General features: G+C 39.5%; 1 protein-coding gene across 1 annotated transcript in view; it reads right to left on the bottom strand.

Moving 5' to 3' along the window:
* Positions 1 to 73: 73 nt before the first annotated feature.
* LOC103131257 (mitogen-activated protein kinase kinase kinase kinase 4-like) overlaps positions 74 to 12,880 on the bottom strand; it is a 76,280-nt gene continuing 63,473 nt past the window's right edge. The window contains exons 26-33 of the mRNA XM_007542855.2: positions 12,665 to 12,820; positions 12,341 to 12,484; positions 12,060 to 12,194; positions 11,150 to 11,250; positions 10,502 to 10,651; positions 5,021 to 5,180; positions 4,787 to 4,926; positions 74 to 3,951 (exon numbers count right to left, since the gene is read on the bottom strand). Coding sequence (XP_007542917.1) covers positions 3,868 to 3,951; positions 4,787 to 4,926; positions 5,021 to 5,180; positions 10,502 to 10,651; positions 11,150 to 11,250; positions 12,060 to 12,194; positions 12,341 to 12,484; positions 12,665 to 12,820 — 1,070 coding nt within the window. The 3' untranslated portion in view covers positions 74 to 3,867. The remainder of the gene's footprint in view (positions 3,952 to 4,786; positions 4,927 to 5,020; positions 5,181 to 10,501; positions 10,652 to 11,149; positions 11,251 to 12,059; positions 12,195 to 12,340; positions 12,485 to 12,664; positions 12,821 to 12,880) is intronic.

Genomic DNA, 12,880 nt, shown 5'->3' with positions numbered 1-12,880 from the left:
CTTGAATTATGTAGCCCAACATCAGTTTTTGATGAAAAGAAAAACAGTCAATAAACAATCAGTGTTTTGGAGATTTTGCATTTCAGTGGATTATTTTTGGTCCAATAACAAGCTCTTGAGATGTTTTTAGTATATTCACTGTTCCTGTCATTTACTCATTTACTCAACGGCATATTTCCTCTCTCTAACCATAGAAACCTAATTTGAACTTTTCCAAGTGAGGATTCGTATCTACCGTAGCAAAACCAAACATCCCTTTTATCTGGTACTTAACACTTCCCTAGAGCCTCCAGCTACGTCTTTCACCTCCATCCCTTTGTTTTACTGCATTTTAACCACCTGTCTACCTTACTCTCTCCCACACAACAACTCATGACGTTTCAGCAGATTTTCATTCCTTAAGACTACAAGGCCTTCTTCCTCTGCATCCTGCCTGGATAAGATGCTTTAACATCATTGGAAAAGATTCCCTTTGTCAGTAAAGTTTGCAACAACAAAAAAAAACTGTGTTTTTTGTTTCTGACAGTTCTTGGTTAGTTCAATTGCAAACTGGTGAAAAAAAAAGGTCAGAAATATTTCAAGGAACAGGATGAAAAACTAGAGGAATTAAAGGGAAAAGGAAAGAAATCAAGTTTAGAGAGAGTTGATTTGAGTAAAAGTGTTGGGACGATAAAAGGTTTGGAGAAGACTGAGAGATAAAGAACTGGTGGAGACGTGAGTCACTGTGGGTCTGAAACTGAATCTGTTATGATCCCAACCAGTGGAAGGTGTGGGAGGAAAGTTTCTCATTAGTGATCCAGCTACAGTGTTAAAGACCTAGCAACAGGGACACGGAGCCGGAGAGCACTGAAGAAACTAACTTTGACTAACGGTGGTACGTGAAGACATGAACAATTTGCTTCTTTTCCTCTCAGGCTCAGTCCAATGACAGTAAACCAGCAGGAACCTGTCTTTGCCAGAAAACACCTGTTGGCTGTTGAAGTGTAAATTACTGCAGTGTTATGGTTTTAATGGGAAGATGATAAGTTAATGTTATTGCATTTTTGTATATAGTAAAAACTTATGACAGGATGTGTTGCATATTTGAGTGCGGCAGAGTTAAATTACCTTGTCGTTGTACAATGTTTGTTTAGGTCTTTGAAAAGAAAGGCTATTCTTTTATTTTAACACTCATAATACACGATTTTTGATCAACTGGCCCAATGCAATTTAAACTTGGTTGAAACTGTTTTGGTTCAGAGCAAAGCTCAATTTCTGGACTCTTTACTGACCACTCAACAGCATGGCCGAATACAGACTGATAGCTGCGCAGATGTAACTGGAGCCAACGGCAAGTTAGCACATTTTTTTGTTTCTAAATAAAATCCCTCCATATGAATACATTTGGTGAAATATATTTTACTAATGTGAATTACTGGAACTGGTCAATTATTGTAACATCACATGAACTGCATTTGATGTATTTTCATGTATGTAATTCCAATTTACCCCATTGGAACTTATTTTTGCTAATTCTTTCCACCAACAACCTTTCTAAGTGTCCTTGGACCTAAAAGTTGGAGTTTTGTGACAATAAACCAAAACAAATATTCATCTAAAACAACATTTCTGTTATTAATAGCCAACAAGCTTTAATGTTAGCCATGCATTAGCTTAAAATGTTAGTTAGCTCCAAAGGTTAAGCTAATAACTAGCTCTGGTAGGTTTATCTGAAGTTAGCTAATGGTTAGCTTTGTGTTTGCTAACGCATCAAATACTGAGTTGACAAACCTACCATTTCATTTGTACTATCTGAGTATGTTAGGAAGGAATGCTTGTTGTTCCCCTGAAACAAATGCTTTACATTTAATAAAAAGTTAGCAATAAACGTTCAACACCCAGTAAGATCTGTTTTTGTTGAGGTTACAATATTCTCACAGAACCAGCTGCATTTTCAAGTTTATACTTAAATCTACTGACAAATATTAATGACTACAAAAAATATTTGGCAATATTTTGACAAAATTTAAAGTGAAAACCAGCAGCGGAACGTACAAAGCAACGCAAGCAAAGCCTAAGGCTGGAATGTATACACAATGAAAACGGAAACATTTCCAAATGCAAAATTCACACGTTTTTGGTGAAGTTTTCATCGCACGATGGCCTCGGACAAGTTTTCAGGTTGATAATTTGGTTAACATATCTGTACAACATTATAATATTCTTCAAACTGATCTTAGTCTGTCTTACAAAACGGGAAATCACCTAGTTGTCTTTGCCAATTTTTAAAGTTAAACTTAGTGAAAACAAATACAATAAATATCTCCTTTTTTGTTTTTTCTGTTCCTGAAATCAAAACAACAGGACACAACACTTTGAAAACGTAACACTTTGCATCTTAAGGGGATGGGATGAAGTACATTAAAGGCATCAAAAGCAACAAAAACAAACAAATATCCTGTCAGAAACATTAGTACGTGCCATATTTGACAGTAAAACAAATACTGATCTAAAGCAAACGGATACCAGGAACTTCAACGGCTTACTATATCTTACTTTGAAAACATTAATTTGTCTCAAACCAGGATACATAAGAGCAAACACCGGTATCATGGTTATTGTGCAAAACACCTGATTTATACGCATCAGGAGAAAGTCAACTAAAAAAATAAAAATAAAAAATTTATTAAAGCACCTATGCTTTAATAAATGTTGGTGGAACCTGAACAAGAGCTTTACTGTCAGTAGCTCTTACTCATATTCACAAACATTCAGAAATCACAAAAGTAACACACAAATAGTCTGTTCTGAGGTCGAATTTCACATTTATAAGCCTGTATTTCTGTACACGTAAATAAAGATGGCTTGGCATTTGTAAAACATTTAGAAAGCAGTGCATTTTAGATAAATATGTACATCGTAAGCTGTACAATAGACACAAAAAAAGCAACAGTGGGGCTGTCACTTTTCTTCATCTCAAAAGTTCAAAGCGGTTTTGTTTTTGGTCCTCAGTACGCAGAAACAAAAGGATGAGTTTAAGTTCTGGGATGGACTGAATAACTTCGTACTAGAAGTTATGGAAACTGATAGGAAAATGCTAGAAGACAGAAATTTAACACAAACTACGCAGTGGAGCGTAGCGCATTGGTGTTAAAAGGATTTTCTTTTTAAAGTGCTCATCAATTAATTCAATCACGTTAGTTATTATTATTTTTTCTCCAGATAAAGGGATTCATATGTGAATTGTGGAGTCATAATGCTAATAAAAAGGATACACTTCATCGTTCGTGTGGTCGTGTATCGATGAATAAATTATAGAAATTGATCGCATCGGGATTATCTAGAAGTCTTGATGAATAATAAAAATCTTTGAGGTATTACAAACAGGCAGCACTGATCTAGAAATAATAATAAAAAGTATTTTGAGAAGACGTCACAAAATCAGGGCGGCGCACAATTAGCACAATTAACTGAATCAAAAATGATCTGACAAATAAAAACTTCAATCGTCCAGGAGCATGTTCTGAAATTTTTACACTTCCAAGATTGGATGTTCCTATGCTACATGTTGATGAGACAGCAATGCTGTAAAGATTCGCTGCTTTCTCACAAAGGCACTGGCAGCTAGCTAGACTCTTCCTACCAACAATCCATGCCAACAGGGGGCGCAGCGATTAAGTTACCTGTCTCTGAATCTCTCGAGTGTCGTGCTGCGGGAGCCCGATCGGTGGATTCAAGCAGAAAGATCATGTCGAAGTGGGATCAGGCCGAATAGACCTGGGGTTATAATCCTTCAATCCTGAAGATCAGCGTCGGTCAGCACAAATCTAATCGTCGCGTGAGCACAGAATCAAAAAGACGGACGCCAGCAGTCAGCAGATCCGCCGGTTACCAGCTGAACAGAGAGTTCTGTCCGAGCGTCATGAAGTAGATCTGGCTGCTGCCGCCGGACTGCACCGAAGCAAAGAACACCTGCAACACGGAGAACAGTTTTGGTGGCGTGTTAAGTTTGATCTCAAAGCCGTGTATGAAGCTGTTATGATTTGGGAAGAAATTAGTGCTGTCAATTGATTAAAAATTTTAATTGGATTAATCACACACAGTAGTGCTGCGATTAATCATAAATAATCTCTATGCCTGACTTCATCCAACTATTTAAACGAAACCAATTATCTGACTTTTTTGGTTGTTTTTTGTAGCAGAAAGCAGGTGATGTAGTCAAGTAGCAGCAAACTTGTTCTGACAGATAAAATGAGATAATTTTCTAATTCTTAGGTGTCCCCGTTCCTTCCTGATGCTGCCCTGGGCAACTGCCCATACCAAAAACTGCCAGTGTATGCACGCTTTCAAAAAAACGTTTTAGTGTCTCGAACCAACAGCATCTGAAGATTCTCAGTTTTCCAGATTTTTATAACCAGGAAGGTTTAAAGCAAGCCATTTTGTTTTAAATTTGGAAACGCTCCTCTCCATTCGTTTCCTGTGGAACTTGTGTGACGAGGCGCCAGTCTCTGGTCCTCACCAAGTCCAGTGAACGGCGTAATTCCTACATTTGAAATTTGGAGCTTGTACACCTAGACATCTATGAGCTAGCAGCGCAACATGAGACAGTTGAAAAAGGTTCAACTTTTGCCTTCCACCGTCGTTTGCCTCTCCCATAACGCCCTGAGGTGAACGAGGTAACCCTCCACCGGAGAGAGGCTCTCTGGTCAAAGTAGGTAGTTTGATTAATGTGCGTTTTGTAATATTAACAGGTTAAATTTTTCAGATAAAGCACGTGTTAACGCGCTAACGTTGCTGGTCATCTCACCTTGTCATTCCTCTCACACAGGAACTTGAGTTTCTGGGCCTTTTTGTGCATGAACACTCCGTCCAGGTTCCCCGTGTTGGCCGACCTCAACTCTATTGCCTTTTCTCCCCACCCCATCACCTGGTTGGACTGAAGGTAGGCTGGACAAAAACGGACGGACAGAGATGAGTCTTCAGCAGAGGACGTAACCACTTCCACGTTTTTGCTCACAACGTTTTCTGTGCCTCTGATTACCGACAGATGTTGGCATCTCGCCCCACTGCAGCACCGTATCCTTGGTGATGCGGCCGTATGTGTCGATGTAGACGCCCTCGTCTTCGTAGCAAACCAGGACCTCGGTCCCGGCTTTGTTGGGCAAAATGATGATGGCGTGAGGATGGATGGGACCCTGGATCTGTTCAACAGACGCAAAAGCAAAATTCTTAAAAATAATTTAAAAAAAGGAACAGTTCTGAAGCAACATACAGAAAAAGGTGGCAAAAAAAATTCTCTTATTTTTTGACAGATCGTTTCTACAAATTATTTTAGCAATAGTCCACAGGGTATAGCAGAAGGAAGACAAAGGATTTATTTTTGTTTCTTTATATCTATGTTATATCTATGTACTTATTTTAATCACATAAGTCTCTGTATTTGACATGTAGCTCTTATTTGGACAAAAGGAGACGTTTACCCACGTTGCTTTGCAAATGTTCCCTGAATTTCTCAGCTGTGAGGACTTCACCTCACCCTCTGATTTAGTGCTGAACTAATTCCAAACCTTTAATTTCCCTCTCATAAAGTCACATGTGATTTTAATTTGGAAGTTGCTCGGACATATCGTTATGCTCATAAAAAAAATACTCTAATCTTCCTGCTTTGTCCACTCGACCACAAAAACCCCAACATTTTTCTTACACCTTGCAATGAATCTGCTTCAGATTTTGATCACAATACCATAAGCTAAGAACATTACTGACAGCTTTTCTATCTATTAAACAGTTGAATTGTAACTTTATTTTGTGTAAAGTTGCTGTTTGTTGTTGTTGCCGTATGGCTGGCTCTGGGTCAGTTTCACCTTTCATCCTCCTTCCACTTCACACTCTAGTGATTGAGTAATTACTCGATTACTAAAATAATCCTTTACATCAGCCCTAATTAAAAGCACATGCTATTTATGTCTTCAAAAACATTTTTCTAACCATCCTAGAAACTTTCATTCTGTTCATGGGCAGCTATTCCAAGAAATTTTCTTAAACCATATAAGAAGCAAAATCTATTTAAATCTAAATTTACTGACCTGTTCACAATATGCAGTTCAGAAATATGAACTTTATTTGACTAATTTGTCTAAAAAATGGGGGGGAGAGGGGAAATAGAAAAACATTTTCCTATTGGATGGAAAACAAAAGACTCAAATATCTTCCTAACTTCCTATCAGTGCCATATTTTCACTAAATAAAACATCACGCCTCCCATCCTTTTGGAAGAAGGAACAGAAGAATGAAGAAATGAAGAAAACAATAATGATAAAATAAAACAACAGAACAATGTGTCACTTAAAAAAAAAAAAGCCCCTCCAGAGTTACGGTCAGCGTTCAGAGCTGGCGGCAGGAAGCGGGTAAAGTTTCATACGTTACCGGAACACGAGCCACCACAATCCTGAGCATGAGGACCGGCATCCACAGGCGCAACGCAATCTTAATCCTCTGTCTCGGAATCAGCATTGTTGGATAGTTTACCGCCAACATCCACAGGTGCGTGCATATGGTGTGTGTGTGTTTGCCTCTTTAGGTGAGAGAAGGCAATGCGTGAGTCATTGTTGTGCCAGGATGATTAGATGAATTTCTATCAACAGCACTGAGGAAACCCAAACCCCAGTTTAGAGTGAATGGTGCAGGGAGGCGCGAATGGGATGCGCACATACCAGGAGGTGTGTGTGCGTGTGTGTGTGTGTGTGTTTAAGAGAGCGTATGGCCGCGCAGCTACGGAGAAGGCGTGTGAAGAGTCTGTTAGAGTGTTAAAAGCAAGTGGAAGTGAGTGGATTTTAAAGCTGAAGTGGGAGAGTGAAGGTTTTTCTGCAAGTGTGTCAGAGAGAGAGATGAAGTTTGCAGCTGCAGCAGCAGTTTAAGGCACCAGTAGTAGGCAGACTCGCCTAATATACCCAGAGAGGAGGGAGAGGGGAAAAATGTCTCACCAGGAGCCAGAGCAGGTCAGAACTGACACTCAGAGTTAATGATGGCAGAAGGAGGACAGGACGAGTGTATTTTTAGAGTTTCTCTCTCTCTCTTCACTGACGCCACTCCTACTCATCGGGTGCAAGCAGCACACATGTTGCCGTTGCAGAGTGTGTCATTTATCAACCTTTTTTTTTCCCCCTATTCAAACAGAAAACTTTTATCTGAGGAACAAAACTGTAATTCGTCTGCATCAAACTAAACTTGTTAGCTCAAAACTTCTTGAATAATTTCAGAAGACTTTAAAGGAGACAAGAGATTTATCTATGCCAGTGATGCAAAGAGAAGAGGGATGGAAAAGAGATGAAGAGCAACTTCAAATCCATTATTCAAGCGGGAGAAATTGCTTTATGCGCCAGCCACCCACTCGGTCTCACCACATCATCATTCAGCGTTTCTGCAGGTTTCACCAACTCAAATTTAAGACTTTTTAAGAGCGTCACGAATGGAATTGAAGATCTCCGTCTGCACAAAAATGTACAAACGTTGCTCAGCCACCTGACAATGCATTTGCACTCAACCCAGGATAGACGCAAAAAAGAAAATGCAACATCCCGACCTCCATCTCCCTGCTGGAGGCCATAAAAACTGCCCACTGACCATGACCACTGTTGGTTTTAGCCGTCAGCTTGTCGACAGCTTGTCTTAATTTTATGCGTGATGTAACAAAGGGAAAAGAGACGCAGTGCTTTGCTACTAATAGTCAACACCATGGCATCTAGATAACAAGATCTGGAAAGGTTTTAATCAAAATAAAATAGCGAGGGACGTAGGTCAGTTATGCTAGCTTGACTTTGACAACTGTGACATGTAGATGTGCTGCAGAATTTGATTCAACTCAGTTAAGAAAAAAGGTGACCCACACTCCAAGTCTCTGACAGATCATGAGCAGAGAAGGAGTTTAAATTAGCCGATCAACCACCACAAAATAAACATCAAACTGAAAGAGACTGAATGTTCTGCTCTTTGTGTGGGAATAGTGCGAGAGGTTTTTTGGTGTTCAATCCCAATACATTAATGGCATTGTTCTCAGTCAGTTGCCACGGCAACGAGTCTGTGTGTAGCATAGCCAACAGAGAGTAAGAAAAAAGAAGAATATGAGTTTCTCTGCGTTATTCTTTGATGGTTTTTCTGTGTTATTTTCCCTTGGCTGTGGCGCGCTGCACCAAATCAATCACACCAAGATCTACAGGTTTGGTTTTGTTAACGAAACGTCCGACAGCGACAGAGCGGATACGGATGGACGGAAACTAAAAGAATCTTCTTTTTGCCCTCATGCCAATAACATTAGTAGCTAGTTAGCGGTAGCTTGAACCATCTCGAGTCACAAAATGCAGTGAAGATATTATCTGAGTGTGACTCAAACTTTTGCCTGTCAAAATAGTCTCACTAAAAAAAACAACAAAAAAAAAAACAACAACAAACAGAAAACATGAGATTAAATAGTCCTACCAAGATAAAGTTTAAGGCCTGCGAGCTCACCTTTATTTTTTAAATGAATTTAAAGCATTTTAAGACCTTCATTTTTAAATAGATGAATGTAGGACTTTTTAAGGATGTGAACATGCTGCCATTAACAAAACAATGTCTGCCTCTTTCACCTTATAGCGTGACTTTAAATGTTGCTAAAACAAACAAAAAAAAAAGCATGCTTAATAGGAAGTGTTGAGTCTAAATGTAGCCGTGAGTCACCACCGTCTACAGTCAGCTTTATGTGCCCACATGCAGCAGAGGAATGGGGAAAAAAACAGGCAAAACAAAAGAGGCTTCTCCAGCGGTGATTCTCCAGCAGTGGGCGTTTTGTTCACATTCGACACAAACTGATTTGCAGAAATGTGAGAAAGCTTCTTAAAGTTTGAAACGGGTCCCATGTTTCAGCCACAGACTGCTTCATAACTGGTTACTGTTAACCAAACCCTGCATGTCATGTAAACTAGACAGACATTAGGCCAGTCATAGTCAGGAATAATGACTGGTTAGAGCCTGTATGACCAGTGTTGAAGGAGACGGTAGTGATTAGGTCTGATACAACAACAGAATTTGCTGAACAATAAATTGTCCCAAGAATTATTGTGATAAACGATAATATTGTCATTTTGAGACCTTTTGTAACGAATATAATAATAATGCTATAATAATAACGCGAGAAAGATCAAACAAACTTTCATTTCTAAAAAACATAGAACTATTTCAAATATCCAAAATAAATCAAACAAACGAAACAACAATTAAAAATGATTATGAAGTCTCTGTAACCAAAACAGTATTTCAAAAAACACAATAGTGAAGGAAAACAGGCAAGAAGGAAAGGCAGTGCAGACTAACAACTTCGTATTGGGTATCAAATGTTTGCGGCGTTTCTCAAAATGGCGGCTTTCCAAACGGAAATGATCGCGCTCGTTTTAATGCGATTACATTGATTTATTGCTTTTTGTGGCAGGCTTATCAACGACGAATGTTGAAAACCTGTAGCAATAGAACATGTCAGACACAGAGGTTGCAGTATTGGAGGATCTGACGGCTCTACAGGCTGCAGAGGAGAGCAGAGAGGACAGCAGGAGAAGTGAACAACAACAGTGACTAACATCAGTAGACGGTGAGTAGGAGGTGGAGCACAACTTCTCCAGAGATTCACACCGGAGACGCAGAAAGCAGGGATGGAAATAAAACGGGTGGGGGCAGAAATATAATCACTGCTCGGAAGAATCCAACAAGCAACACCAACAATCATTAGTCCAAGGGCAGAGTTAATGCAAACCAGTGCCAGGATGTTGGGTCAGAACCGATCCTGGTTCCTGTTATCTGACAGCAGGGCTGCACTGTGTGGAGCTTAAAGGCATTTCCTTCTCATTTTCTAGATGACAGAATTTTACACCAGCGCCTGCACTCGATGTTTAAGGGGAATTTGTGTATTCTACCTTTAATTTATAGTTAACTAAAGTCTAATCTGGAGCATTTACAGAGCATGTCAGCAGCACCAGGAGGCAGCCAGTCCAGCTGTAGCTCTAGAAGAGTTTGAGAAGCAGCTCTTCAGTTTGAATTACTAATTATTGGTTGCTGCCCAACATAGCCTGCATTTACTTTGTTTAAAGTAAATGCATTTACATTTTGGCACTTTCTCACAAAAAACCCCTTTTATAAATTTTATAAAGATTTTAACGTGGTAAACCAATACAAAAATAACTGTGAAGTGAAATTAAAAGAAAGAAAAAAAAACGAAGGGTTTTCAATTTTTATTTCCCTGAAAAGTATGCTGAGTATTAAGTAATTAATACATTGTCAAACCAACATTCAATGTGTTTTCTTTTGTTGGTATTTTCTCCATTGTTCTTTGCAAGAAAGTGTTTATTTTGGGTTTGAGGAGGGCAGAACGCAAATTGGATTATTACATAAAACAAACAAAAACAGTTATAGTTTGTGTTTTAATGTGTGGACGAGCTTAGGAGGGATGAACAGCTGCGCGTGTCAGAACGCTGTCGGGAACAGAGCAGGAGCTTACGTGCGTAGGCAGGTAGAGGTCGTACGGCGTTCCGGAGTCAACATCGATGGCGTGGAAACCAGACAATGAGCCATAGATGACCTTTAACCTTTGACCTTCCTCCACGGTCAGGTCGACAGACAGAGGTTTTTGAGGCAGGGACCTGAAGGACTGAATACAAACAGAACAACTGAATGAATAAAGATATAAAAGCAGGAATCCATCTTGAATTATGGTTTTCCAACCAACAGCTGAGCAGCAGATAAAAACGGCCCCGTCGTTGACGGTCATGCCATCTCGCACAAAGTATATTTTTGGACGTTTCTGAGGAGAGAGGGTTAAACTATAAGGCTACAGGAGAAAAAGTGGCTCAGGTCCCAGAGGACAGAAATAAACGGGACACAGCTCCACGTGTGAGGCTCGTTCTCTGGATGAGGAAGTGACCTTGTTAGGTTTTCTACCAGGCGTCTCCCTGACAACGCAAAGGATACAAAGATGACGGTGGATAGCGTGGTTAGCTGCTGACTTTTAGTTCAAATAATAGCACATGGAAAAAAAAAGATGTGTTGTTCATCTGACCAAACACTTGAGATTCAATCTTTGACTCCAAGAATAAAACCAAAATGAAAGGTTATTAATTTTATTTTTGTTTTTTTCAATGATACAAACCTTGAAGGCCATGAACTTGTGGTAGGGTTTGGGAGCCCAGGCGTACACCTCCACCGCGTTCTTCAACGCAATCACCAAGAACTTGATCTTCTCATATCGCACTGAAACAGGAAGGGAAAAAAAATAAGGACAGCAGCTAACAAACATATTCACACCTCCACTTTTGAGCTTTTTTGTGCTTTGATGGGATTTTATGTGATAGGAGAACACAAAGTACAAACATGTCTTGAACAATCATTGTTAAAAAAATAAATGTAAACGTTGTGGTGTGCTTTGCTATTTAGCATCCTCAACGTAAATGCATGGAAGAATCAGTTTATCAAGCGATTAAAGTGGCAAATCATTTACAGCAGTAATTATTGAAAATATTCATTTCCTACAATCTACATTTACCATTTTTTTGTCCAATTTTCTGCATTAAGATCAGAAGTTTGACTATACCATTGTGACACATGCACATGCTTCCATTAATGTAGCCCTTAAAAAAATTATGTTTTATTAGCTTTATTTAATTTTTTGGTCAATTTAATTTTTTTATCTTTTGGTTTTAGTTCACAATAATGTTGCTTTGATTTTGCAAGATAACTTACAGACTTGTAGCTAGAGACGATTAATATTGGTCGCAACACATTAGTCAGAATTGTTTTAGTTAAAATTGCCACATAAACTAAAAATTTTATGGCTTTAAATGTCAAATTTTTCCTATTATTATTGTTCTTTATTGCTGCGCAGTGTCTTTGAGTGCTTTATAAACAAACAAATGTATGAAAAATAAAGACATTTTTCATTTTCTTCCATTTAGAGTGCTTTTAAATATTTTTACAGCTCTTTTTTTTGGAGTTCCACATGGTGGGGGTCCTCCATATATGGGCATGTTTCCCCTCAACATGTCACTGCAGTGTTCACTTACCCACTTTATAGTGAACGCAGCCCTCCAAGTCACCTACTGAGGTCCAGCCCTGCCTCTTCTCCACGTCTGGGTCGTTATGGAGAATCTTGTTCCTTAACCAGGACAGGTAGTACAGACGCAGCTTGTTCTTTTTGCCTGCACGGTTTAAAAGATGGAGTCACAAAGAGGCAGAAAACAACGTCAACACGTCCTGCAGAAACGGGTATGTGTTCAACGTGTGTTGAACAGTAGCACTTCTAATTACATAGCGCCGTCGTTCTCTGACAATCAGTCTGGCATACCTGATATCGTAATCAGGACATTAAGTCCCTCCAGTACATCCATCTGCTGAAACCTTCGTCTGCTGATGAGCGAGTAGACCTTCCCTTGGCCGCTCCGATCCAGCAGCCACAGGCCATTTTCCGTCCCCACTAACAGGTTCACACCTGCAGGACCCAACACACACATTGTTCAGCGTGTGCACGGTCACGAGAGTGGTCCCGTGATTAACAGATGGTGAACAAAGCAAAGGAACAAAGTAGAAGAGGTTAAATTAAAGATAGGTTTGTCCCATAAAAGCACAGAATTGCATATTCAGTATATTAAAAAGCAGCAAAGCTACAAACCCCAAAGTCCGGCACACAGGACCTCAGCGTTGAATTTCTTCTTGTATTTGCGGATCTCCGGAGTGTCGCTCTGCGGTCGAATGTTGGTGGGGTTGACGTTCACCACTGAGCCCTTTCTGTGAAATTCCCTCTTTAGCGGCTCACCCTTCATACCTGCTGCACAATCAGACATGAAACATACACCTGAGTTTCACTCTTTTTTAAATGTTTACACAA

Source organism: Poecilia formosa, unplaced genomic scaffold (assembly GCF_000485575.1).
Source record: "Poecilia formosa unplaced genomic scaffold, Poecilia_formosa-5.1.2 Scaffold735, whole genome shotgun sequence".
Taxonomy (NCBI): domain Eukaryota; kingdom Metazoa; phylum Chordata; class Actinopteri; order Cyprinodontiformes; family Poeciliidae; genus Poecilia; species Poecilia formosa.
This window is presented reverse-complemented; position numbering and strand designations above follow the sequence as displayed.